Source organism: Lycorma delicatula, chromosome 5 (assembly GCF_047948215.1).
Source record: "Lycorma delicatula isolate Av1 chromosome 5, ASM4794821v1, whole genome shotgun sequence".
In the NCBI taxonomy this organism is placed as follows: domain Eukaryota; kingdom Metazoa; phylum Arthropoda; class Insecta; order Hemiptera; family Fulgoridae; genus Lycorma; species Lycorma delicatula.
The window spans coordinates 64,821,723-64,849,509 of NC_134459.1; the positions used below are offsets into that span (position 1 = coordinate 64,821,723).

The 27,787-nt window shown below is 29.4% G+C and overlaps 1 protein-coding gene across 2 annotated transcripts; it reads right to left on the reverse strand.

Annotated features, from left to right (window-relative positions):
- Positions 1-2,438: 2,438 nt before the first annotated feature.
- Nse4 (SMC5-SMC6 complex kleisin component Non-SMC element 1) lies at positions 2,439-18,936 on the reverse strand. 2 transcript variants are annotated; one of them, XM_075366306.1, is made up of 7 exons: positions 18,663-18,936; positions 18,031-18,117; positions 15,718-15,857; positions 14,141-14,338; positions 7,963-8,164; positions 5,392-5,502; positions 2,439-3,207 (listed from the first exon to the last, which is right to left on the reverse strand). In XM_075366306.1, coding segments are annotated over exons 1-7 (813 nt in total). In that variant the 5' UTR covers positions 18,736-18,936; the 3' UTR covers positions 2,439-3,205. The 2 variants fall into 2 exon arrangements, with proteins under 2 accessions (XP_075222421.1, XP_075222420.1); XM_075366305.1 differs by having other exon boundaries at positions 2,503-3,207; positions 5,396-5,502; positions 18,663-18,933.
- Positions 18,937-27,787: the final 8,851 nt, after the last annotated feature.

Genomic DNA, 27,787 nt, shown 5'->3' on the forward strand with positions numbered 1-27,787 from the left:
GTTTCCTCAGTAGTCGGGGCTTTTGAGTTTGAGATGGAACAACATCTGAAAATTTTACACTAGAAAACGTAATACCTCAGGGAAGTGTTACTTTGTTGCCATAGCCATATGACCTCAACTGTTTTTACATTGTAAACCAGTTAAACCATGTGTGCGGGCTAGATTTTTAGGATTGTGGTTTGACCAACGACTGACATGGGTAAGCTTAAAGAGCTGGAAGGTGAAATGTTTAAAAAATGCTAGACGTGCTGAGAGTTCTATCAAATATTTATTGGGGAATTGATCAAATATGCATGTTAAGCTTCTACTGAGCTCTGGTCAGTTACCACTTGGACTGCAGGTTATTCATCTACTCAGGCCACCGGCTCTTAGAATGCTCAATGCAGTCCATCATTCATTTATCCATCTTGCTACATTTTTTTTTGTTGAGGGCGAAAAACGCTCTGGCGTTATCATCGCCCAAGCACGATGTATTTGCTTTAAAAAACCAAAATAAAAACTTAAAGCAGAAAGTTAAAAACAAAAAAAGAAATCTTAAAAACAAAGACAAAACAAAAGATGTAGACATGTTAATTTTTTTTGGGGCAAAAAACATTTTCTTGTTACCAACGCCCATAAAACAAAAATGTGGAATAATTAAATAAAATATAAAATCTAATAAGACAATAACGAAATCTTGCTACAAGTGCATTTTCCTCAAGCCCCATTTTAAGTCTACCAGTGGACTTGATGAGCAATCACTTTGGTATAGATGAAACAAAATGATCTGCTCCTATGTAGCTCACATTAAAGCACATCAAATCATTGGACCTTTGACACAATTTTTTCTGGTCCACATATTTTATCAGGAATAGCCAAAATTTACAGCCAGGCATCAGAGCTAAACGCCTTTTCTTGTCTTTAAATATACAATTACCTACAGTTTCTGTTACTTAATGTTACTGACCCCCTTATCGGTCTTATCTCATAAATTATTTTTTTATTCTTAGTCAAAATCAAAAAAAGTACACAAATCTGGTTAACTTGCAAGAAAAATGTTATATTTTAAATAGTTTGTATAAACAACAGAATCTAAACATGATAATTCTGTTGATTGTGCTCCGCAACAGAACACATGTTTGTCTTTCCCTGCATCGTCAGTGTTTTCATTGTGGAGCTATATGCTATTAATAAGGCCTTTAATATAATCAGCCCATCATATCAACATGTACGTGTCTGTTCAGATTCCACAAGTGCCTTGTAGTAACATGTACACTAGACACCCTGTTGTCCGTAAGATACAATCTATTATTTCTGAAATGATTCAACATAACACAAACATGAGCTTCTACTGGATCCCAAGCCATATTGGAATTCCAGGCAATGAGTGAGCTGATCATGTGGCAAAAGAAGCTTGTTTGCAGCTTTCTTTCACTAATCATGATATTGTCTTTTCTAAACAGTGGTTCGTAATGAGTGACAAACTAAATGGAATGCTACCATCAACAATAATAAACCTTGTCCAGTTAAAAACACAGTGGAGCTCTTCATGCAAGAATAACCATCAAGAGGAGTTTATTATTTGCAGTTTTAGAATAGGGTAATCTAAAGTTACTCATGAATCAGACCAATGTTTTCGTTTGTGTTCACTGTGATTGCCAACTAACTGTACACCACATCCTTGTGGACTGTGTCTTATGCAACATTGCATTAGAAATTTTAATTAGGGGCTAACATCCAAAACATAATAGGGAACATATTGTTATTTCTTAAGTTTGTATTTAAGTATTTAATCATTTTTGTAGCAATTAAAATATTTTACATTTTTACTATTTTCCTGTGATATTGTGCTTTTTTATTTTACAATGTTCTTCGACTATTTATGCTATTTGGCAGATGTACTTCACTAAGGTTTTATTTTGCTGTTAGCATATGGCAAAGACACTTATGCTGTACTATCTGTCTATCTATGCACTACTGTATGAGAAACATTTTTTGTTATGATATTACACATTTTAATTGTTGATTTTATTTGTTTTATATTACTTTTTGTTAATTTTTTGGTTTGGGGTTGTTTAGTTACATTGTTTTCTACAGTAATATTGTGTTTGGGCACTGATGATTCATTACAAGATCATTCAACTGAAATGCATATATCACACACACACACACTGCATTGCACACATACTCTCATATATGTATTTTTTTGTTACATCAACTAACTGGTAAGGCCATTAGTGGTTTACAGTTTAGTTGAATTATAAATCATCCAGACTCTTAGCTGGTAATTGAACCCAAGAGCTACAGAGTAACAGGCAAGTCTGTCCCACTGAGTAGGCATTTATTAATAGAAATAATATTTCATTTAATTGTTAATAACATTTCAGTTCTCATACAGAATAACAGTCTACCAATATTCACTGCAATTATAAAAATAACACAATCAAATTTTAATCAATTTAATCTTATATATATTCTTAATCACAGTATTCTAAAAATATAAATTGATTTTTATTTATAAAATTAATATTATACAACTGTTTATTTAAATGACATTCCTAAAAAAAATGATAAAAGTAACTAATTTGGTATTGTTATTAAATTAATATAATAAAAATTAATACTTAGTATTAATTAAACTTAAGAAATATTTTTTTTATACATGCAAGTTTAATTAATTAATTATTTCTTGATTTAAATAATCAAAAAACAGTTTTATTTCACAATGTTTACAAAATTGGAACATAAGCTGTTGTAAATATGTAAGGTCTGAAGCGAAGTGAGTGGTTGAAAACGATGATATCATTGAAATATGAATTTTTCATCTCTTCTAACTTCTACTTCATTTGAATAGAAATGATATGATCCCAAGCTTCTTTATGTAAAACTTCTTTATTGACACTTTTTTTTTATTTCTTTATTTTATAAAACAAATATATTTATTATTAAACAATGAACTAAAGTAAAAAATAAAAAAAATAAATGCAATACTATTTCATACTTCATAATTGTAATATTTGTAGAGTTTACATAATTTGTACTGTCTGTTACATCTTCATTAAAATGTCATTCAGTAAAATATAATCTCGTGTTTTTTAATAATTACTGAAGACAATTTATTTCTGCAAGATGTTACTTCTTTAAAAAAGTTGTAAGGAACTTATGAATAATTATAAATTATTTCCATTTAATCAATTTCTTTTTTATTTGAAAATTCCATTTTAAATCCTGTAACATGAAAAATAATCAGCAAATAAATAAAATATTAACAGAAATAGATTCACTAACAAATAAAAAAATTATAGTAAAAATTGCATTAGCATTGCTATGTTATTTTTAGAGCAAATCTTAACAAAAAGTCAAAAAATATTTATTTTTTGGATCGAAAAAATATTTCTTTTAAACTCTACTATTCAATTATTTCTGTGTTTCTTTCTGTTTTGTTGCAAGGTTTAGCCACACTGTTAGCTTAACCAACACCTAACAAACAATAAAGAACATCAGAAAAATCTGTGACCAAAGTCATCGGAGAAAAATTAGTTTATAATTAACAAACTTTTGAACAGTAACTTATAAATGTGTACATATAATCCTAAATTACATGTTCACTAGCTGGTTGGGCATCACTTTGCTTGCATGACCATCTAACCAAGGGGTGAAGCTTCTTATACCCCAGAGCCCAAGGTCGCATAGCTTGCTTCACTCATCACTCCTATATGTCTATTGGGGGGGTCTGTTCCCCTGGACTTCACAGAGCTCGCCTCAGTTACTGTCAAGCCAAAGGGGTCTTCTCCCTGAACCTCTGCAGAATTTGTTACCCTCATGGTTGTGAGAATAATACTGATATATAACTATAAAAATATTCAGACTTTTAGAAACCTGAAAAAGAAACTAAATTACAAAAGATAGAATAGTAATAACTTTCTACTACTATTCTATAGTAAAGATTCACCTTCATTAAAGATTCTATAAACATTCACCTTTCATTCATAACATTTCTATTGCCATGGTGACAAATATATCTCCAACAAGGCTAGGGTCTCAGTCTTATGGCTTAAAAGCTTTCATGAGGTAACAGGAATGTATCCTACAAATTTGAAAGCAATCTGTTGGTTAATAAACAAACAACCATTTGACTTTATACGTAAAATATACATTCATAATCATACAATTATTAGCATGTAAAATTTTTTTTCTTTAGAAGAATGCTACTTTTGTCATCAACAAATTTTTTTTCTTTAGAAGAATGCTACTTTTGTCATCTAAATATTAGTATTCTATGTTTCTTTAAGAAATACTGTATTGTAAATACACAATGATTCACAAAGAACCAGTTATATTATAAAAGATACCTTATTTTATACATTATTACAGTATCATAAACCAATAAAATTAAATTTCTGATGTAACAAAAAAGAAATACTTTTTTTTAGTAACAGATTTCCATCCTATTACTAAAAAAAAGTATTTCTTTTTTGTTAATTTTTTTATTTGTCACAATAGATTAGTGTCCACTATGAAAATTATTAAGACCCTCACAGAAATGCTTATGTCACCTATAAACTTTGCCTTTTTTATTTCTATTTACTACATGTTTTTTTTGGAGAAAATTGTAATGAAAATATTGAAAAATAACTGTAATGAAAATTCTAAAAATAAAATGCAAGATTTGACATTCACAGATGGTTCAATAAAGGATATTATTTTAAACTATGATAATGTCACATATGCTTATACAACGTGCTGGAAACACATTGTATTATGCTGGAACGTCATAATACAGTTACTGTTATTGTTTGTGGGATATCATGACAACATATACATTGAGATATCATCATCATAAACACTGTCAAATTAAAAAATAAACCTGTCATGAACAATACTCCACACAGAAAATATTGACTCAAGGAACTTTTGAAGATACCTTGTATATATTAATAAGAAGCATATTTTCTTTCAGCATGACATTGACAGTCATTTTTTCTGGATTCCTTGAAGTGATCTTAAAATAAAATTAAAAATGAGTAGATTAAAAAAAACAGTTAAGCAATATTACTGTAGTTTTAAAAAACAGCTAGTGGTAGGAAAGAGTATTGATAAAATTAGTTTACGCTCTTATTTAAAACTCTTTTACAGCTCATTTTATAAAGAGCATGTGAGTATATTCTACACACAGTTATGATGTGTTTTGAAACATTATAAGAAATGTGATAATTTGTTACAAATATATTATTCTATGGCTTAAACATATCAACCTTATGTATGGATTTTCCTATATTAGTTCAACACCACATTAATATTTATAATTACTGTTAATTACGTTCTGTAATTGAAGATTATATGAATCATTAAAAAAATATTTATAATTTAAAAAGATAATGAAAACAAAAATGATAAATTCTGCATACTTACATACCTCCCAATTTTTTAAACTAATACTGATTACTGCTTGGTTTGGATCATTTTTTATACCACTTACATTTCTGTTAGAAAGTGGTTCTATCATAAGTATATTATCTGCATCTAGAAAAAAAATTATGTTTAATATTACCCAGAAAAGGAAACAGTTGTCTAAAATCAAAAGCTCTTATGAGCCACAAATTTTTCAGATGCAGTGTGTTTAAATGAATACCAGATTAGATAAGTTTCTATCTGGTATTCATTAATGTATGGGTTAGCAAGCACATGGATATTAATATGCATTTGTATAACCTCACTTTCATATATTTAATCGAGTACAGTGGGAAGTAAATCTTTACAACTGATTGTTGAAGCTTTGGAAAATAGCAAATTCATATAGTTTATGTTTGAACCTTATATATGAATATTTAATTTTTTAAGCTGCACATTTTATTTACATGTGGCACAGTGATTAAAAGATTATTTTATATTTCTTTTAATAAAGAGCAAAAATATTTAATGAAAATATGTCACTTGCCTTTAAATAAATGATTTAAAAAAATATATATATATTATTAAAAAAGTATATTTAAAGAAAGTAAATAAGAATATTGATAACATGTTATCTGTGAGATAATTCAGTGCCTTTTCCATTTGCAATAGATTTGGTAAAATTGTTTGTCCAATGCATAAAAGATATTAAGTTATCTACTGAAGAATACAACAGTATGAAGTAAATTTAATTCCATGAAGATCATTTGTTTCAGAAAGAGCATGGGTCTAAAAGTCACCTGGCACAGGCTTTAAATAAATAAGGACTGACTATTAATATATACTTGTTTACAGTTATACTGCATTTGCAAATCTGGAAGCACTTGATAATGTATAGTAAAACACATTTTAATAACTTAAATACAGGGGAAACAGTTATTATGTGCCAATCAGATGTTTGTATGAGAATGTATTCAAATACAGGGTGCAGCAGCATAATTTGCCGATTTGAATTTGGCGTCAGGAAGCAAGGTTTGGCCATTAGAGAGTGCAGATGGTCTCATTCAAACTGGTGGATCGGGAAATTTTTTCTCCCTTCCACTTCAGTACCAAGAATGCGGTGGATGGAGGAAGAGCAAGTGTTTGCCGTAGAGGCTTACTTTTCTAATGGTTGCTCAATCATTGCCACGTAGCAAGCATTCTGTGCACACTTCAAGATTGCCACCTGAGCTCGAGTTCCTGGGTCGGCAATCGATTGATAGGTGGGCAAACACGTTCAGGAGAATTGACATTGTCAAAAAGAGAAGATCAAGGGAACGGTCCACGAGATTACTCCAAAACTTTGAGGTGGTAAGGCAGTCATTTTTGCAATCTCCTCGGTGCTCAGCATGTAGCTGCTTTTTTTTTTTTTGCCAAGATTTGATGAAATGGATGTTGGGGGATGTGTGGTTTCAGCAGGATGGAGCCATGGTATACACGATGCAAAAAGCAATGTGTGTTTTGCGGGAAAACTTCCCTGGCGACCTGATCTCTTTGAGAAGTGATCTTCAGTGGCTTGCACGTTCACCAGATTTAGCCACTTGTGAATATTTTTTATCGGGGTACCTGAAATCCCTTGTACACCGATTGTCCATGGACCCTTGCTGACCTGAAGGAGAATATTCATCCCCTTGCTGTGCTGGAAAGAGTCGACCGATGCTTCCAAATTATGGTAAATCAGTGTGTCACCAATGGGGTGCGCCACTTGTTAGATACAATTTTCAAAACAGATAAATTTCCAATGTAGTAGCATATGGTGGAAAAATAATTACAATGATACCTATAACATCTTTCTTTTTATTGACTCTTCAAATCAGCAAATTATGCTGTTGCACTCTGTATGTAAACCATTATGTATAAAATCATAATGAAGTATAAGAATCTATGTATGTAAAAGAATCAGATGGCAGTTATAAAAAGACAAGCTGAAGAAAGACTATGCACTAATTAAGAAAATTTGTGGAAAGGACATAGTTTGTCCCTGTTGCCTTTCACGTTATACATAGAAGATGTAAGGGGAGAAAATAAAGGTGTTAAAACATGTTCCTAATGACATGGTTCTTTTTATAGAAGCCAAAAGAACTAAAAAAGATTGAATCCAGAAAGGTTGGATTAGAAAAAAAAATTAATGGCATAGATAATCTTTCGTGAGAAAATAAACAAGAATAAAACCAAAGCAATGATATGTGACAGAAAGGAAGGTAACATGACATACCTGAATAGTAACATTTTTTAATTTTCTTAGAAAAATACAAATGATGAGTTAAAGAAGACATCAAAAGCATACTGGGACAAACCAAGCAGATCTTTTGTGTAAAACAGGACTGCTAGTATTAAATAAGTCTGTATACCAGGAACAAAATGTTGGTAAAAAAGGGAACAAAACTATACAAAACTTAGAAGTATGTGAACTTCAAAGCATGTTGGAAGAAGATCTCTTTTTTTAATAATGTTAATTAACAAATATCAATAATGTTGATGCTTATTCAAATAAAAAAAAACGATTTCATAATCTGAGCTTCAATAATATAAAACAAAATTTGTGTATCTTACCAAGAGACATTTTGGCTAAATTTTCTCTAATTAAAAATGAAACATAAAATATATTATCCACAGTTTTACTGAATGAATCTGGATCTACAACAAGTAACCAATAAATAATAGGATTCTGATTATTTTTCTGATATGCTTTGTTTAATGCATTTAAAACTACTGCTACTTCATTATCAGGCATATCACTTCTTTTGTTAACAACCTAAAAAAAAAAAAAAAAATTTATATATATATATACCTACACAAAAAATAATAATAAAGACATAAGTAAACATTAATAAATAAGAGTACAATAGAACTCTGTTTATCCATCATCCACAGGACCAAGCAATGGTTGGAACAAAAAAAGGTTGCATATTGCAAGGTGTAAAAAATTATTAAAATTAAAAACAGGATGTATTATGGCATTCTAAAGAACTTGAAATTAGGGAAGAAATATATAAATTTTACTTATGTGATGTTACCGAGTGAAATATTTGATTATTATTGAAGAGATAAGCAACATAATACAACACTAATATTTTCAGACAAATTCAAAATAAAAGCTAAATACAATATATTGTAACAGGACCAGTATAGAGAGCCTGAATAATGAATTCCTACCAATTATAAAAGTAATAGAAAATGTATTTAATTAGAAAGATCCAGAAACAAAAAGGCCCTTTTTGTCAATAGGTCTGTTTTACAATTATATTTTGCTATACTACCCCTTAACACAATGCACACCTGTTGTGCAGTGAGAAGAGACCAGGCTTGGAATTTATGGAAACAACGCCTCGGTTGATTCTTCTCACGCTTTGACTTGGGTCCGATCCTACAGGTAAAGGGGCTAACAGTATAAATAGCCCAGTAAGACAAACTAAAAGTGCAGTTTGGCGGAAATTCATGAACCAGTCTGCGAGGCGTTACATGTCGGTCTCGCAAGGGCAGTTCTGCGAGAGGCTGTGAGTTCAGCAGAGTTCTGCGAACCAGTCTGCGAGATGAGTGGGCAAGATCTCAGTCTAGCGAACAGAGTATCCAGTTCGATATGATTAAGGTAACGCTACGAGTAATTTGAAAGTACTATCGGTGAGTTGTAGTAAAACTATAAGTGTATAAGTGAAATAAATAATGCAATAGACTTCATTCATAAACTGTTAAGATAGACAACAAAGGGGATTTGCAAATGAATTTTTATAAGATTGTTTGTTAATGTAAGATTAGTGGTTAAAAAGGGTTAAAACTAGCAGTTTCTTTGTTAATGGGTCTAAATACTAGTTTTCTGTTTATATACCTGGAATAAATTCTGAACGATTATTTATTTTAAACTCTCTTTGTGTAATCTGTATTTATCAATTACTATAGTCATTACAACAATCACTATTTGATGTGTTATTTATATGTAATAACTTTGATTGTTATCTTTGTTGATTACATTATGTATTTTTATCTGTTTTTATGTCATGCTTATTGTTTTGATTATGTGGTGATGTAATTATCGTTTAACACTATTGTCCTGACTATTATTTGGTTGTTATTACTGTATTAATATTTGAGTTCATTAACTGTTTTATTATTGTCACTTATTACTATTATTACTATCATTATTGTATTTATCACCACTTTTATTATTATTGCAGTAAGTACTTTTTATGTAATTTAAAATCATATAAAATTTATTTTGACTCAGTTATTATTTTGATTTCAATGTGATATGTTGTATTGTTGCTAGTACTGTGGTTAGGTAATGTACCTAACATTGTTTATGTACAAACTTGTTTATAAAGTAATTCTATTGGTAGTGAACTTCTCTTTTGTGTGATATCTTTTATTTTTAATTTTATTAATTAGAGAAATTTTTATTTTAGCTGTAGAGAAACTGGGATAAGACAAAGTGAGGTGCAATTGGTAGTTTAATAATTTATACTAACTGTATTGTTATTGCAAGAACCGTTGCTTTTATAAAAACATATTATGGAGTGTTCAACTGGCATTCACACTGAAACAGTATGTCACAAATTGACTTACAATAGATCTACAATATTTTAGTGTTTACTGAACAGCAAATAACATTGATATCTTTAAAAAGTGGATTTACTGAAACAAAAAATATCTGTACTTTTCATAAAACCGAATATTTAGATAAATATTTTTATATTAATGGGAAATACAATGACCCATTCAGCTGTCACACTAAACAGATTAAGAAATTTCTTCAAGAAATATCTTTGACACTTTCAACAAGCAATCCATATTTTAAATTAATTCTGGGCAGAGCACTGTGTACAAAATATTTAAACAAATACAAAAACCACAAGATGATACAGAAAGCGAACCAGAATGTCAAGATATGTTTGAGCCTCAATATGTTATAGTCAAGTCAGGGAATAAAGCTTGTTCAGCACTTAGCATTTCCTCTGTTAAGATTCAAAAATTACTGAGCAGCGCAAAGGAACCAATTTTAAAAAATAAAGTTACAAAAATAGCAGTCAGTTACCAATAAATAAAATTATACTTTTGGTTTAAATATTTATATAGAAGAAACCAGTTTAGTGCCACCAATTATGCTGATTTTGGTAGGGAATATGAAGAATTAATCATTAAAATGAAGGATAAAATGAAAACAGTTACATCAAGCTAGGAAAAAATTAATATTTTAAGTTTATTACCAGGCAGCTGGAGCATTAAAAAATTTCAAAATGAGTTTATTGTTAGTCAGTATTTAACCTGCCAATCCAAACAATTAATTAAAACAAGTGGAATTTTGCCACAAATCAGCAAAAAGAAATCTAGTCACATAATTGATGAAAATGTTATATTAAATGTGTCCCAAGATTTTTACCAGAATGATGAGCACAGCCAAATGATTGTGTCTCTGTAAGACAAGCTGATGGGAAGAAAATTAATATTCAAAAAAGACTTATCTTATGTAACTTAAATAATTGTACACAGCCTTCAATTTTTAATTTAAAAATTGTTTTTTCAAAATTTGCTGATTTAAGACCTAAACTTTGTGTTCTTACTGGTGGGTCAGGTACTCACTCTGTGTATGTGTCACGCACCAAAATGTAAAACTCATGTTATCTGCTCTAAAAATGAAATTATAAAATTCTCCTTTCAACCATGGTATGTGATATAGAAAATTAAATTTGCATGCTATCACAGTGTGAAAAATATCCAGGCACTAATGAAGTGCTCAGATTACTGCAAGAGAGCTGGGATGATTTTGATTCTGAAATTATCTTCAAACAGTGAGTTTCTGTTGACCGTTGTGAACTGTGAAAATTTAATCTAAAAAGGCATGATTTTGTTGCAAAGAAACAAGTTAATTTCCTCAACATTAAAAAGGAAAACTTGTTGAAGGGTGAATGTGTTGTAATGGGAGACTTTTCTCAAAATGTTGCTTTTGTGATACAAGATGAAATCCAGTCATATCACTGGTCAAAAACTTATGCCACAGTACATCTATTTCTCATATATTTTAAAAAAGAAAGAAAATTACAAAGTCAATGCTACTGTGTGATTAGTGAGTACTTAAAGCACAATACTACATTGTTCTTCTGTTTCCAAAAGCAAGTTATAGATAAAGTAAAAACACTGTTACCACAAGTTAAACAATTTTTTTTTCTGATGGCTCTTCAGCCCATCTAAAACAAAAAAAATTTCATTAATTTCTGCTACCATCACGATTTTGAAATTGCAGCTGAATGGCATTTTTTTGCCTCATACCATGGAAAAGGACCATATGATGGTATTGGTGGAACTGTAAAAAGAACTGTGACTAAAGCTAGCCTTCAAAGAATGGTCAACAATCAAATTGTTAACACCTGAAATGTAGGATTATTGCAAAGGCAATATTAAAAATATTAAATTTATTTTCTGCTCTAATAAAGATGTTCAAGAGACTAAAGAATACCTCAGTTCTCGTTATCAGGTAATCACAACAGTCCCAGAAACAGGAACCTTTTACGGATGTTCCAACAAGTCAGAAATGTATTCTGAAAGTCTGGGCCCTCTGAATCAGAAATATTTACATTAGTATCGGTACACAAAAACATTGGTGTTTCTAATTGCTTTATAGGTTTACCAAAGATAAATGTAAAAATTATGTCTGCTGCGTATACAATGGCAAGTGGCGATTAGGCGAAGTTATTGAAGTCCAAATACAAGAAAATGAAGAGGAATAACGAATATACTTTTTCCATTCGCAGGGTCTTGGTACTTCATTCACTGAGGGCTAAACAAACATGGGTTCAACTAGAAAATATTTTAAAGATTCTCATGTCTTCAGAGCTTTTTCTATCAACTATTGGAAGCAAACACATTACACTAAAGATAGATGAGGACTTATCAGTTCTATTCATTAAAAAAATGGCAGGACACTAAGTTATGTTAGTTAAGTTTGTTATCAAAAAGTGCAAAATTTATTCATAACTTTGATTAGCAGGAGAAAACAAGGTAAAAGTGAATTGAACAACTTGTTAATGTATTTGAATTTTATAATTTTGTAATTGACTGTTTATTCATAATTCATAAGTCTGTTAATTTATTCATTCTAATAAGTTGAGTTGTAATTTTTATAAGCTGAAAAAAATACCTAACTCAGTATTTTTGGACAGTGTTTTTAGTGGTATTTTAGCTTCATTACTCGTCAACCCCTTTGAGTAACAAAATAAATTTTATATGATTTTAATTTACATAAAACGTACGTACTGCTGTAAACATTTCAGATTTTTGCCACCTGTCCCATATGTGGTTTTTGGGCCACAAAAATGAGAAATTTTCAAAATCTTACGATTTGGCAGCCATTTTTGTTAATGAAGAACACTCAGTAACAGTCAATTTTTTTATAAGTACTACTAGTATTTGAGAGTTAAAAGGTAAAAAGCAACAATTTGTAAACGTATAACTTCAGTAAACATTACAAGAATTGGTTACATAACAAAATGAATTTTGAGTACAGCTAAGATGAAATTCCAGCTTTACTCTTTATAAAAAGCCCTTTTTGATCTCTGTATGAGGAAAAATAAAAATGCTACAGCTACAGCTCATGGAAAAAGTGACAAAAATGGTTGTTTTTTGTTGGCAAGTTAGAAAATAGTCTATTACTCAAGAAAAGTTTTTTATAAATATAAAAAAATATTTCTTGGCCAATAAAAGGTAGGTAGTTATCAAATACCAAAATATCATCAAAATCAAAAATAGTGATGCCCTGGTCATTAGTTGAATCAAAATGGAATACCCCTTTGTTTTTATAATTGGACTCCTTTTTAATAATATGCACTCCAAATCTATGAATGGTTACACTTTTGTTTATTGAAGTGAAAAAATTATTTTGTTACTGCAACAGGGTATGGAAGCTAGCAATTTTTTTTTTGTTTTGTTTTTAAAGGCCTACCATTGCCAAAATATTGGATAAAACCTCTTGGAACTTGATGTGGATCAATACTACAATAAGTTATGGAGATGGCAATTGTATTTAAACAACTAAAAATTACTAAAATAATTCTTGTCCAGGTTTACATTACCAAAACACTGGACAAACTCAAACTTGATAAGAATCAAGGTAGGGGTCCATATTTTAACACACATAAATTGTACGTTCTAAAAAAAAAAATGTCTGTTAAGTTCTAGGCTGGAGAAACCCAAAAGTTGTGTTCCTTACATTCTCCTCAAGAATGTGTATTTTATGTTTGTTGTTGTTTAAATAAGTTCTTTATAAATTAATGAAGAAAGGAACAAGCTTTAGTTTGGTCTAGATTCCATTTTTTTTTTATGATGGTTACTGAGAATTATTGCAGTTCAAGTTCAGGTGCATTTTTTATTTGTCAGACCAGAGGTGGTTAGTCTGTGGCCATATATTTGGCTTCTGGGGGTTGGCTTTTGAAGAGTAATGGTAAAAACTGTGAGAGATGTTGAAGATTGCAATATGTAAAACAATTATCTTAAAACATACAATGTAGAAAAAGATTATTACACAATGAAAGCCCATCAAACTCATCAAGTAACCGACTAAATCTTTAATGTACTAAACACCTTTCTTTAAAAATTGTTAAGAACTTAAAAAGTTATTTTATCTAAATGAGGGATAATTAAGTTATAGAAGAAAAGCGATAATAAAAATTAACAGAAATGTAGAAGACGTTTTGTAAAAAGTAATTAATAAAATTTCATAAATAATATTTTTATCAACTCTTACATTAGATGGTTTAACTTTTACTCCTTCAGGATCTTTCAACCTTTTCATTCTTGGTTTTTTAGCACGTAATTCAATTTCAGAAAATAAATCAATTCCATAAAAAAAACAACATCTTGGAGTTTGTTGTATTATACTTAATGCTGCAGATTCTAGATCAATGTAGTCTACGATTCCATTTTCAACAGTATATTTCGCTTTCTGCACAAATAAAAAAAACACATATGCAAAAAGTTATAAAAACATTATAAAGCAAAATATAGATTCTATTACACTTAAAATTAATACATTTTTTGTCTATTAATAACTATACAAGACCTTTTTATTTGGTGTTACAAGAAAATGATCTTTTAAATAAGAATATCTTTAGGAAGTTTTTCTGATCACAAATTTGCAACTGAAATTACAAATTGAAAGTAATTTTACTTTTATTCAAATTTTTTTATAAATTGTAAAATAATGGTATTTTATAAAAAAAACAAAGCACCCATGTAATATATTAAATTTGTAAATTTTAACAACAATAACATTGTATTTGTTAACCAAAATATATTATATAAATTCAAGAAACTGTAAAATAAAAAGCATCATATAAACTAAACTAAAGCAACACTAAATTTATAGTAGGTTCCAAATTTAAATTATAAATTTTAAATAATACAATCTTTAAAAAAATATCTTTGCTTTTTTGTTAATATGTTACTTTTAACAGCAAATTCCATTTATTGTACTAAATAAATAACAATTCTTCTTTTCTGTATTGTATTGTGATTGGGAACATACATCTGAACAAGGAATTTCTCTATCTCTGGTGAAGTAAAAAAATTTAGAGGACACAAATTCAAGAAGATAAAGAGATGAAAAAAGATTTTATATTTAGATTTGTAATTTGTTTTAACAGGAACTGTTACAATTTTTGTATATAAATAAGGCATATTATATATAGATTTTGGAATAGTTATATAAATAACAGTGCAAAAAAATGAAAAGGAAAAAGCTTTGGAAGCAAATAAGCTCTGTTTAAGGTGATGGTTATTTATCTGAAATAATTGTATTTCTATCATTTGTGGTTCAATGTAATGAATTATATTTAATATAAAAAAAATCCCTTTTGGTATGCTGGAAGGTGGAGGTAGGTTTTTTATCAGTGCTAAGTAGGTGATCAAAAGATCTCCACCTTAAATTTAAGAAAATCTTCAAATTTACCCAATACGACAATGGTTGCATGTGAAAAAGTATTACAAATTTCAAATCATGTAGTAGTCTTTGAATAAATGTTTGGAGGAGATATGCCAGTGTCAACTAATACTGTTTTTACTTTCTGTCAATGATAAGAACTGATACCCCTGATATACAGAGAAATTGTATAAAATAAAAATAATACAGGAAAAAAATTAAAAAATAATCAATTTTTTTTGTTTTAAAATCTTTTATTAATCTTTTAAATGAACAAGAAAATAAAGAAGGCTAGTTGTAATAAATTAATGCCACTGTGGGATGAATTGCCACATCCTTTTTAAATTCTAACAAATTTATGAAACAATTCCAAAACCTAAAATACATTATAAAAATTTAATTACCAGTTTTTTTGCAAATTTTTTTAGTGAAAACTGTTCCGCTGGGATCTTTATTTCATCATTAACTGTTTCTAATACTTGAAGACTTGTTCCAGAAAATTTAGACTTCAATAAAGACTCACTGATACTAATAAATCTCTGTTCTAACAAGGAAAAACACAAACATTTATGAAGAATATAACACAAAATCAGAATAATTATTTAGATTTTTATTCTACTACTGGACAGTTAAAATAGACATAGGTTTCTCAATTAATATATTATGCATGTGTGTGAGTGTGTGTGTGTGTGTGTCAAATTATTAAGCATAATAGAATTTTAAAGAAACATACAAATAAGCTTTCTTAAAAAAAGACCTAAGGATAACAAAGAAAAAAGTTACAGATAAATCAGTAAATTATTTCATGGAAATAATGTGTTATATGTTTTCATGTGCCAGGCATATTTCATTAAAACAGTACTTGACTGCCAAAGTTACATAACTTCTTTTTCTTTAAAACATAATTAATTTCCAATTTTAAAATAACAAATGATATTGCTATTTTACTTGATTAAAAATATGTCTCATTTATTCTGCGGCAAATCAGAATTTATAATACAAAGCAGGGTAAAATGGCAATAAAGTGCCATTATGTAATTAAAATTTGCTGATTAATTCAACATCAGAAATGGTGATTTCTCCATGAAAAGCTACAAACAGGTACACTGTATATTAATACACATTCAATAATTATAGCTTTTGGTACCTCATAATAAATTACTATTGAATAAATTAACGTTTAAAACTGTGTATTTCAGTTTTAGTCTTTTAAATTAAAATTATTTATTAATTGTACAAGACAGATATAATTTTACAATCCTTGTACGAGATTAAACTGTATTACAGGTATACTATGCCCTGGCAAAATTTTTTTATCACTCCTTTCAGTATCAATGCAAAATTTCTTTTGCATGTTAAAATAGGCCACTTCTTGAATTAACCAAGCTAACTATGGGGAAATCATTTAAATTAATGAATAAGTAATTCATATTCAAAGATATTATTTTAAAAAATGCTGCAGATAAGCAAAGAACCAGATTTGCGCCTACTGGTAAAAGCCCTTCAACAAAATGCCAGATTCTCTCGGTTAAGACATCTAAAAAATGTCTAGAACTGAAAGAGTTAAGTCTAATATTTTATTAGATGCAATTCATTGCATTTCTGATTTTCACTACTCATGTTTCTCCTAAGATAACCAATTATTTTACAGTTATACTTGCTTTCATATATAACAGGACAACTACCTCTTCTAGAGTTTACAGACATTTAGTTTTCAAAATTTTTCATAAATATTTGAAGTTCAGGGAGAACTAACTATCTTGATAAAATGAATGTATGAAAAAAGTCTTAACATTTGTAATTTTATGAATTAACCGTTATATAAATATTCATTAATTTATAGTACATTACTTCAAATCTATAAATATATTTCTCCAACCAGTTTTCCAGCTACTGCTAGGTCATTCTCTCTCTCTCGATCTCTCTGTGTATAGGAAAATGCAATTATTGCTACTGGCTTGCCAAACCTGGTGCAGCTGCAGTGTAAATGTACTGAAAAACAAGTAGTCTGAAACAAACTCAGGTCAACCATTCCTAAGGTTAATTGAAACCCAACCACCAAACAATGGTATTCACAGTCTAGTATTCAAATCCACATAAAAGCAACTGCCTTTATAAGGACTTGAACCTTAGAACTGTTGACTTAAAAAAAAAAAAATCAGCGATTTTGCGATGGTTTAACCACTAGACTAATCCGGTGGGTTCTTCCTATCTTTCTTTTTCCTGTTTAGCATCCGGTAACTACCATTTAGATAATACTTCAGAGGATGATATGTATGAGTGTGAATGAAGTGTAGTCTTGTACATTCTCAGTTCGACCATACCTGAGATGTGTGGTTAATTGAAACCCAACCACCAAAGAACACCGGTATCCACGATCTAGTATTCAAGTCCGTGTAAAAATAGCTGGCTTTACTAGGACTTGAACGCTGGAACTCTTGACTTCCAAATCAGCTGATTTGGGAAGACGCGTTCACCACTAGACCAACCTGGGTTGGCTTGGGTTCTTCCTATCTAACAAGCATTAGTTTTACTATTATCTCACATCTGCATACCATAAATATAACTTTTTTTTAAGCATTTTAATTTACTTATCACCATTTTAATGTAATATGCAGTAGTATTTTTAATTTGACTAATTATTAAAATACTATACAATTTTGGTAATAAAAGTGGCCTAATATAATGCAAGAAAAAAATAAATAAAGTACACATACTATATTCTGAAGAAATACAAAGCTCCTGAAACTTATCAAATATTTCTTTCCATCTTCGCATCCTTTCAACAGGAGACTCAAATTTAACTGAAACATAATAAAAAGATACAAAATAAATTGAAGTATAAGAAGCAATATTAATGGCTGTTAATATTTGTAAACATCTATGGTAGTAATGAGACAATAATGGTGTCTCTGTAAGTAATAATGTGAAAATATTACTTGTAGAACTGAGCATCAGCTGCATTTTAGTGCGATAGACATAATGATGCAGATTGGCATATTTAATTTGGGCAACATAGTAAAGAATAACCACTTTGTACTGATATGTCTTACTACATCTATTTATAATTTATTTATGTTATCTTTTTTCACAGTAATGCACTGAATATATTAAATAAAAATCACCTTTAGGTCAGGTAAGACCTGCTTACCACAATTTTTTTTTTTCATGAATGAAAAAATAATATACATCCTATTGGATGTATATTATTTTATGTTCAATATAATTCTGATAACGAAATTCATGCTGCTAAAAAAATATTACATAAAATAAGAATAAAACAAGATGAAATCATGAACCATAACCTCAACATCCAATGATTGTATATAAATATTAAGAGCCGACTTACCTAATTCTCGAACTTCTTCAATGTATTTGAAATACAAAGTTTTTATTTCTGAATTTATGTTATAAGTACTCATTTTATATGTCAAAGAGATCAGTAATTCTTAAAATTATTACGGAATTGTCAACAATTGTACCGTCCCGTGATTCCCACTAATTCTGCGATTGAAATGAGTTGTAGTAATAGTAAGAATCGTGAACGAGTCGTTCCTTCGATTCGATTCTTTATACTGAACGAAAGAATCGAGAATCGGTTTGCAGGAGAAACCGATCTTTTTACGATTCTTAACAATGAAATGTATAGGCGACGGAAACCAAATCTTTCTCAATTACGATTAGATTCATAGCAGTCTTTCTTATGTATAGCTTGTAGTGGGGGATCCTCCTACCATACCAAATTCTAGCCTGCGTTTATTTTATTTATTGTTTTACACACGTGATGCATAACTTATTACGTCACCGTCACTAATGTAATGTTTATTGACTTTCGGCAAATTTATTACTTCTGATTATAAAATATTTTCATTAACTATGCTATTTAACTGAGTTAATCTTAAACAATTAAATTTTATCTGTAAGCCAAATAAAACAATTTTTGTTTATCATCAACTACAGCGAAATGAGAGCCAAATTTGTTTTTTTCAACTCATTAAAAGTATTTATATCTTTTTTTTCTTGTTATATGTATGAGTGTTCCGATGATACGTATTGAAAAAATTCATTCACAGGGAACGGAGGTTGCAGGAATGCAAAGTCTAGTTTGCATTATTTTAAATAATCTTGAATAAATTAACCGCCTATCTTTCCACCAAGAGACAGGATTTTGTGTTCTTTAGATGAGCAGTTCATTTATATATTTATCAAGCTCTAAAATTCCTGCTACTGTTGGGTTTGAATTAGTTAAAATTGGCGTTACTTTTTTATCAAAATCTTCCCATGCAGTTGAAATGGAGGGTTCAATAATTTCTTGTTCGGTTTCAAATCTATCGCCTTGTTCGATCTGAATACTTCGAACTTTCTGTGATAGTTTTGTGTAAGCATTTTGGTAAGCTGCTTCATCTTTAAAGCCTTGTTTTTTAAATCGAGGATCTAATAGCATGCAAAATATTATTATTTTCAACATCCTTAAATATTTGTTGCAGTTGGTCTAACATTTTGTTACATACTTTAACGATTTCAGAATTCTGAGTAGAAGATTTAATCTTAAGTACATGTCTTCTCATCGCTCGCGCCAATAAACAGATTTTTGAAATAGTAACAGTGTTTTGAGAACTTATTTCAATAGTTATCTCTTCAAACATTTTCAGTAATTTGCACATTTCAGCTATAACTGTCCACTCATCAAATGAAATATTATTTAGAATAGGATTCACCAAAGCGATAGGCGAAATTAGTGGTTCTTTTGTTTCTAATAATCTATTAAGCATGTGCAGGAGTGAGTTCCATCGGGTAGGCACTTCCTGTTTTAATTTTAATTCTTTAAAATTCATTTGTTGCTGCATGTTTTGCAATTTGGAGGCAGCATGAGAACTTCGTTTAAAAAATTCGACAATTGCCTTCGATTTTACCACAATTGTTTTTACTTCAGACACTGCTACTTGGACAATTAAATTAATTGTATGCGCTAAGCAAGGAATATGGCATAGCTGACAATTACGAATAGCAGCTTTTAAATTTGCTGCATTGTCACTAACAACCGCTCCTATTTTGTCAGTAATAGCCCATTCATTGAATTTACCTTGTAATTCAATGGCAATGTTTTCAGCTGTATGTTGACTGCAGATTTCCGTACAAGTAAGTGGGTTTTTAAATTGCAATCATGGTCAATGAAACGGATAGTTATGGCCATATAATTATTATTTGAAACTGATGTCCAACTGTCAGTGGTTATTGCGCATGCTTCTATATTATATAATGACTTACGACTCTCACAAGAAATTCTATCATATAATTGTGGAATTAAACTAGTTATAATTGTTTTCCGACAAGGAAGCGAATACCCAGGGTTTAACATATGAACAAACTTCTTGAATTCTTCATCCTCAATGAGTGAAATAGGTTGATATTCTTTAGTTATTAACCTAATTAATTGAATATTTAACGCTCGACTTTTACTTTGAGGGACAGGTTTTGTAACAAAGGAAGTAAGGGACACTGGTTTTTTTTGTTTTTTTTTTTTTAGTACAAAGGATTAGGCTATTCAACAAGGTTTGTTAATTTAAGGGCTAACTGCTGCGATTCATTTGGTTCAGTTGTAGTAGACGTAGTAGGATTTAAGTTATAATGCATTTCTGAAACATAATCAGGACAAGGATTTTTTTGTTTTGAAATATCAACTCCTGGGTGTTTAACTTAAATATGACGAGATAAATTACTAGTCGTCCCACCGGCATAGGATACTGAACTACTTCAAAGATTACACAAACCTTTCCCAGGGTTTGCTTCGGAAAAGCAAGTCCAGATGTGACTTCTTTTTCTGTAGCTCATGTTTATAAATTTAAAAACAAAATATTATTTTTTTTTAGAAGTGTTTATAAAATAATATCTACTTACGTAAAAACTAATGATTTAAAAAAATAATACCGATAAACATTTAGAAAAAAAATCGTCTTCTGATTATGTAAAGTAAAAAAATCTTACGAAATTGAGTAGGCCCAAATAAAAAAAACATATAAACAAACTAAAAACTCAACTCTAAATAGAACACGCAAAGATTATGCACCATGAAAACAGAATCGACTGTCGTCTTTTATCCGTCTACCAAGAATAATTATAAAATATATCTTGAGCATGACAGTATGCGCAAAAGAACGACAGTAATTAATATTCTGCAACATAGCTTCCCGCCCGAATGAAATTAAAAGAAAAAAGAATAATGATGTCATATAGAATGTGTGTGTAAGAGTTTAAATTTTCCCTTCTCTTTGGTTAGTTTTTAGTATGTAAAATATGTTAATATGGAGAAACATTTTTTAAAAAATACAAAAAAACAAAAAAAAATTACAAAGATATATTTGATTACATATAAAAAAATATTTTTTAAAAAAGCTTTTATTTAACTTGATAAGCCCGAGATGGAAGGAGAAATTTATTCAGACCTATGAGAGCTTTTCGGAGCATATTTTTGGTTCCAAGCTCTAATGAAGATCTTTTTGCCTGACCAATCTTTCCTTATCCAGTAATTTTCTTTTTCTCTGCTATCCCATTCGCAAACTTGTTATATTTTCTTTTGGCCTTTCCACCATTATTAACTCATCACAGATATAACAAAAAGAATATGCAGAATTTTTGCAGTCTCTTGAAACCATTTTGGAAACGGAAAGTTTAATTTATGGCCTGAAAATAGATTTTCCATTGACAAAAACGCGTTTGATCACGGAGGGCAGAAAAATCTCGATTTACGCATGCTGATAGTTGAAACAACACTGATAGTAATTGCACGGTGCATGAGTGACGAGGATAATTGCCAATTAATATGTTACATCTTGTTAAGTCTTGTTACAATCTGTCGGCTAAGCTCTCCCACCGTCTCGTCATCTTAACCCAAACCCCCTCCCGCCGTTCACCTCTTCAGACCACTAACTATTTTGCTATAAGAATGTATAGTGCAAACCAAAACAATGAATATATTATAAAAAAATGTTTTATGTCTATTTTATAGTATTGCATTTTTACAAGTTTTGAAGTTTGCGATTTGCGAAAAATCCTGATGTAATGGAAAAAATGAAAGTTATATTAATCGTTAAAAATATATAGGAATCAATATCAAAAGTTAAAAACGATTCCACAATCCAAATTTTCCAGCCTTGTGATAGAAATATTGCTCCAGTTCCTTTTAACGTATATTTACAATCAATATAAGGCGAAATATTTTGCATAAAAACAGTTCCAGTCATATGTATACATAAATAGTATATATGCAGAAAAATAAATTTGTTAATTATTCAAGTGATTCTGCATAATTATTTGCTTACCTTCTGAATTTTAAAAGTACTTTTTAAATTAGTTGATAAGGTATTTCAGACGGCGAGTCACCTTCTTTATTCACTTTATAGAGGTATGTACAAAATAGTATACAAGATTTCACATTTGATTTCTGTAGAGTATGGAATTTATTTTAACATTAATTCTATTTGAACCTTTTTCAGAATTTCCACCCCCCCCCCCCAAAAAAAAACACTTAATTTTTTAACCAATCGTCCAAAAATCGATGTATTTGTAAGAATTAGGAGGGAATATGTATGTTTCAAAATAAAAAATAAAAATTGATACTTTTTCGTTTCTCCCCCCACCAAAGTTTGCCAGTTTTCAACAGGAGATAACTAAAAATAGCAAGAAATATTGATATTAACAATAACCAGGTTGGAAAAATAACCCAATAACCAGATATAAACATTTATATTACCATTTTTAGTTATTTATTTTATAAATATAATCTAACTATACTTAACCTAGGCTCGCTTCGGTCGCTAACCTTACTAATTAACAGTAATGTTTTGAATATTTAAATAATAAATTCATTTCCCCGGCGGTTAGAGGCTGGCACCATTTAAGACCGAGTCCCGGTCCCTGGGGGAGGGGAGACATAGTCGGCTCCGGTTACCCCCTCCTGGTGAGATTGGAGGCGCAAGCAAAGAGAGAAAATAATCCAACCGGGGGGGGGGGGCGACGAACTGTCGGTGGGTGGGGAGGCCCCCTTAGAGTTTAAGGACGCTTCCCGAGCTTAATTAACTGTATGTCCGGCTTAGGGGAGTAGGGGTAAAAAATAAATAAATAAATTCAGGAATTGCAATTATTTATTATTTAAATAATCAAAACATTATTGTTAATTAGCCGAGGTTAGCGAGCGTAAGTTAAATTTGGTTAGTTTTTAGTATGTAAAATATGTTAATATGGAGAAACATTTTAAAAAAATACAAAAAATTACAAAAATATATTTGATTACATATAAAAGATTATTTTTTAAAAAAAGTTTTTATTTAACTAATATTAATATTAACATTAATAAAAAAAGGAAACAAATTACAAAAACCCTTTAAAAAGTAAAAAATAAGAATTAAATCAAATTGAGAATTTTAAACAAAAAAATATAATATATTTAACAAATATAAAAATGCACTGAAATTTAAAAAAATAAATAAATGTAATAATATTAAATTTTAAAATTAAAATTAATGAAAATATTTAGTTAAATAAAAGCGTGCCACAGTTTTTATAACAATGTTTTCGAATAAGTATTTATAGACATTTGCTATATTTTAAAATATATTTTTTGTTTAATGAGGTTGTTTAGTATATGTGTATACTTTATTTATCTGTAATAGAATAACTCAAGTTTTAATTCTTTGATGGTTCAAATTTGCACCGAGATGACCTTTAAGGGTTAATAAGATAAAAATAAAAATTAAATTTAGAAATCTTGCACAAAGTTATTACATTTTGACGGTAATCTGAAAAATTATTAATTATTATCATTATTATAATTGTAATCGTAATTATGAATTCATTAGATAAAAATTCATAATTAATTAAAATGAAACTTTTAGCAGAAAGAGTGCGTTCAATTTGGCTTAGATTACAAGCAGAATTCGAAGATGAACTTCAACTATGTGAGAACACGTACAAAGAAAGCGAGTGGGTGCAATTTCCCAGATTGTTACTTGTAGCTAGTTAGTCTCAACTGGAGAGGTTCCAGCAAATCTTTCCGCCTCCTCGCGTCGTTATTGAAAATGAAAATGAAAATGAAGATTAGTTGTTGTAAAAATAAATGTTGTTGTTTTAAATAAATTATAAAAACTGCGCCACGCTTTTATTTAACTAAATATTTTCATTACTTTTAATTTTAAAATGTAATAATTATTACATTTATTTATTGGTTATTTATTAGATATTTATACAATTTATTTTTTACTTTTCAGTGCATTTTTATATTTGGTACCTTTTCCCATCACAATGATCCGCGGTTGATTAGCGCTCCGCGAAAATATGTTGGTATCTGATTGCCTCCCTTCATATTCTTATGCTACCCTCTTGTGAAATAAATTTCAAAAACTTACGGTATATTAAAGAGATTTAACAGATTCTGACAAAAAAAACCGTTACGATTGGATATTTTTTATGCCTGTAACAACCAAAAAATTGAAACGGTACAGAAATTACGATAATTTAATTGCAGGATTTTTTTGCGCATTTCTACCGCGTTTTTTATTAGCGACATTTTTTTTTGTTTTGTCTTTATGAAACATAGTTTGCTGATTTAAAAAATAATACTTTCAAGCAAATCGGTTGAAAATTGGACAAAATATGATGAATAACCCGTGTCATTAATCACATATGTTAGTATAAATGAAAGTAGATTCAGAAAACTACGTTTTATAAAAATTCCCACCACTTAAAAGGCTATTCAAATTGACAAAAAACAATTTTTACTGTATACTGTTATTCATTACGAATCGTTATGCGTTTCATGTTTACCGATATCTTTTGTCAGAAAAGATATTTAGACCTCAAGTAAAAGTGACATATTTATGACCACAAATTACCTTTTTTTTGTTTGTGCCGTATAAAATAGTTTATTATGTGTTTCAATACATCGATATGTTGTTAATATAATAAGCTATTTTTGTAAATAATAAATAAATCCGTACACTCATAGCAATTATAATACACAAGTCACACACACACACACAAACCACATTTCTGAGAAAAAAATGGTCATATTGTTTCTAATCTAAATAAAACATTTTACATCGTATAAACCTCGTTCAAATAGTGTAATAAAACTGATTCCTTTGTGAATACAAAACAAAATAACCGACTCACATGCCATATAAAATGATTTTGTAACAGCGTTTTAAAACTGACGCTGTACATAGCCAGTTTAATGGCTACCATGATCTGAAAAGGTTTATATTACATTTTTTTGTTTAAAATTCTCAATTTGATCTAATTCTTTTTTTTTTTTTAGACGGTTTTTCTCGTTTCCTTTTTTTATTAATGTTAATATTAATATTAGTTAAACAAAAGCTTTTTTAAAAAGAAAATTTTTTATATGTAATCAAATATATTTTTGTAATTTTTTTTGGTATTTTTTTTTAAGATTAAAAAAAAGTAAAAATATTTATTTTTACACATCGAGTTCATGAGGAATGAAAATTTTAAACTAAATGCATGAACTTAGCGTAGGGGTAGCGCGTGGAGGCGTGGGGGTGGGTCATATCAAATTCCGACACCGTAATGCTGTATTGTCATCGAAGTTACTTACGTGTACCAAATTTCATTGATTTTCATACGGTAGATCAAAAGATATAGCAGTTGCAAGATTTGATTATTCCTAAAGCGAGTTAAATAAAAGCTTTTAATGACCGGTATAAAAGAGCATGTTAGTGTGTTATCGGGTTATTTTTCCAAACTGGTTATTGTTAATATCAATATTTCCTGCTATTTTGAATCACGCATATATCCACCTAATTCTTATTGGATATTAAAAATACGTCCATTTTTGGCCGATTGTTTAAAAAAATTAAGTGTTTTTTTTTGGTGGGAGGGGGAATTCCGAAAAAGATCCTTCTATTTAGTTTTGTTATATTTTTTTATTAGAAAATTATTTTTCATAATTCAATACATAAAAGGGAAATCGGTGTATTAAGAATCTTTTTATTGTATTTTTAAGCTCTCTTTACCACAATTTGTAATTTATTATATTTGTGTTCATCATGTTAAAAAGACTTCTTTAAATTATTGAGAAATGAAATTAATATTTTGCGCTAAAAGATTAATTGTTGAAATTTAACGCGATAGAATGACCGTTCGAACGCTTAAAAAAGAAAAACAAAATCAGTCAACTGATGTATTGATCGGTAAAAATAATTTTTATTAATGAATCAGAGAAAGAAAAAAGTAAATTATTGAAGAGGTAGATGAATGAAATAGATGACGAATATAAAATTACAGAATATTGGACAATTTAATAGTGAATATTTGCGTCATTCACTCACATTCAATACATCTAGTGCAGTTGTATAGGAACGATCGACTGAATAACAGTGAATGCAAATGAATATAAGGTATATTTAACTGTTGCTTTTAAAACTTTGAAGTAAAATCCCGGGTTCAGTTTAAAATTGTCTCGTATGACTTATCGTCTTCCTATTTAATAACAGATCGTTGATAAGGATTGTATCAGTAAAATTTATTGTAGCATTTAATGAAAAAAATGATACAGGTTCGGGATAAGGCAACAGACATGGATCTAATGAAAGCCCAGATTACTTTTAACAGAATTAAATGTCTTTGTCTATATAGACGAATAGAAGGTAATTTTTATTTGTTAGTCATCATCTGTTAGTACAGTACTGTTATTATTATAGTAATAACCGAATGTTATTATGAGCGTCTGTCTATGACAATCATAATAATCCGTCTTTGAATATGGCATATTTAAAGGTATTTTCTCGCGTAATTTTAACAAAACCTTTCGAAAACCTGAGGAAAAAATTACGTATTCCCACATCTCAGAGAGGTCATAGTTCAGCCTATCTTTTCTTTTGCGTTTTTAGATGCAATACAAAACAAAGTATGTAACTTTCATATAAGCGGCCTTTTATAAAAGCGTAACAACCAATTTTAAATAAAATTAAAACTAGAAATTTCGAAAAATGAACTATTTAAAAATAATTAAACCTATTTAAGATATCGTCGATAAAAAAAACTTTTTCAGTTCTTTAATTTTCGACATTGAAGACGATGACAAAATAACGTTTGTTTTGGTTTTGACTTAAAAAATCGAAATTTTAAATGTTATTGAAAAGTGTTATTCATGAAATTGATATAAATTTCTTACGTTGTAACAAGCGAATATAACTTCTAGGATATATAAGAGAAACTGTAATGATAATTACTTAGTTTAACTCTTGCCAACTTTACTTCAAAACAAAATAACTGAATCCGGCAACAATATACGATTAAGTATTCATATTCAAAATGGAACCGAACTCCTTTTGATTCTACATTAACTGAGAAACGAAGTAACATCAAGATCTTTAAATATAAAGCGATCTGTACTTAAAATGTTGTGGGAAAATTATCATATGTAGGCGGTACAACATATTTTACTTGTTCTTTCACCAA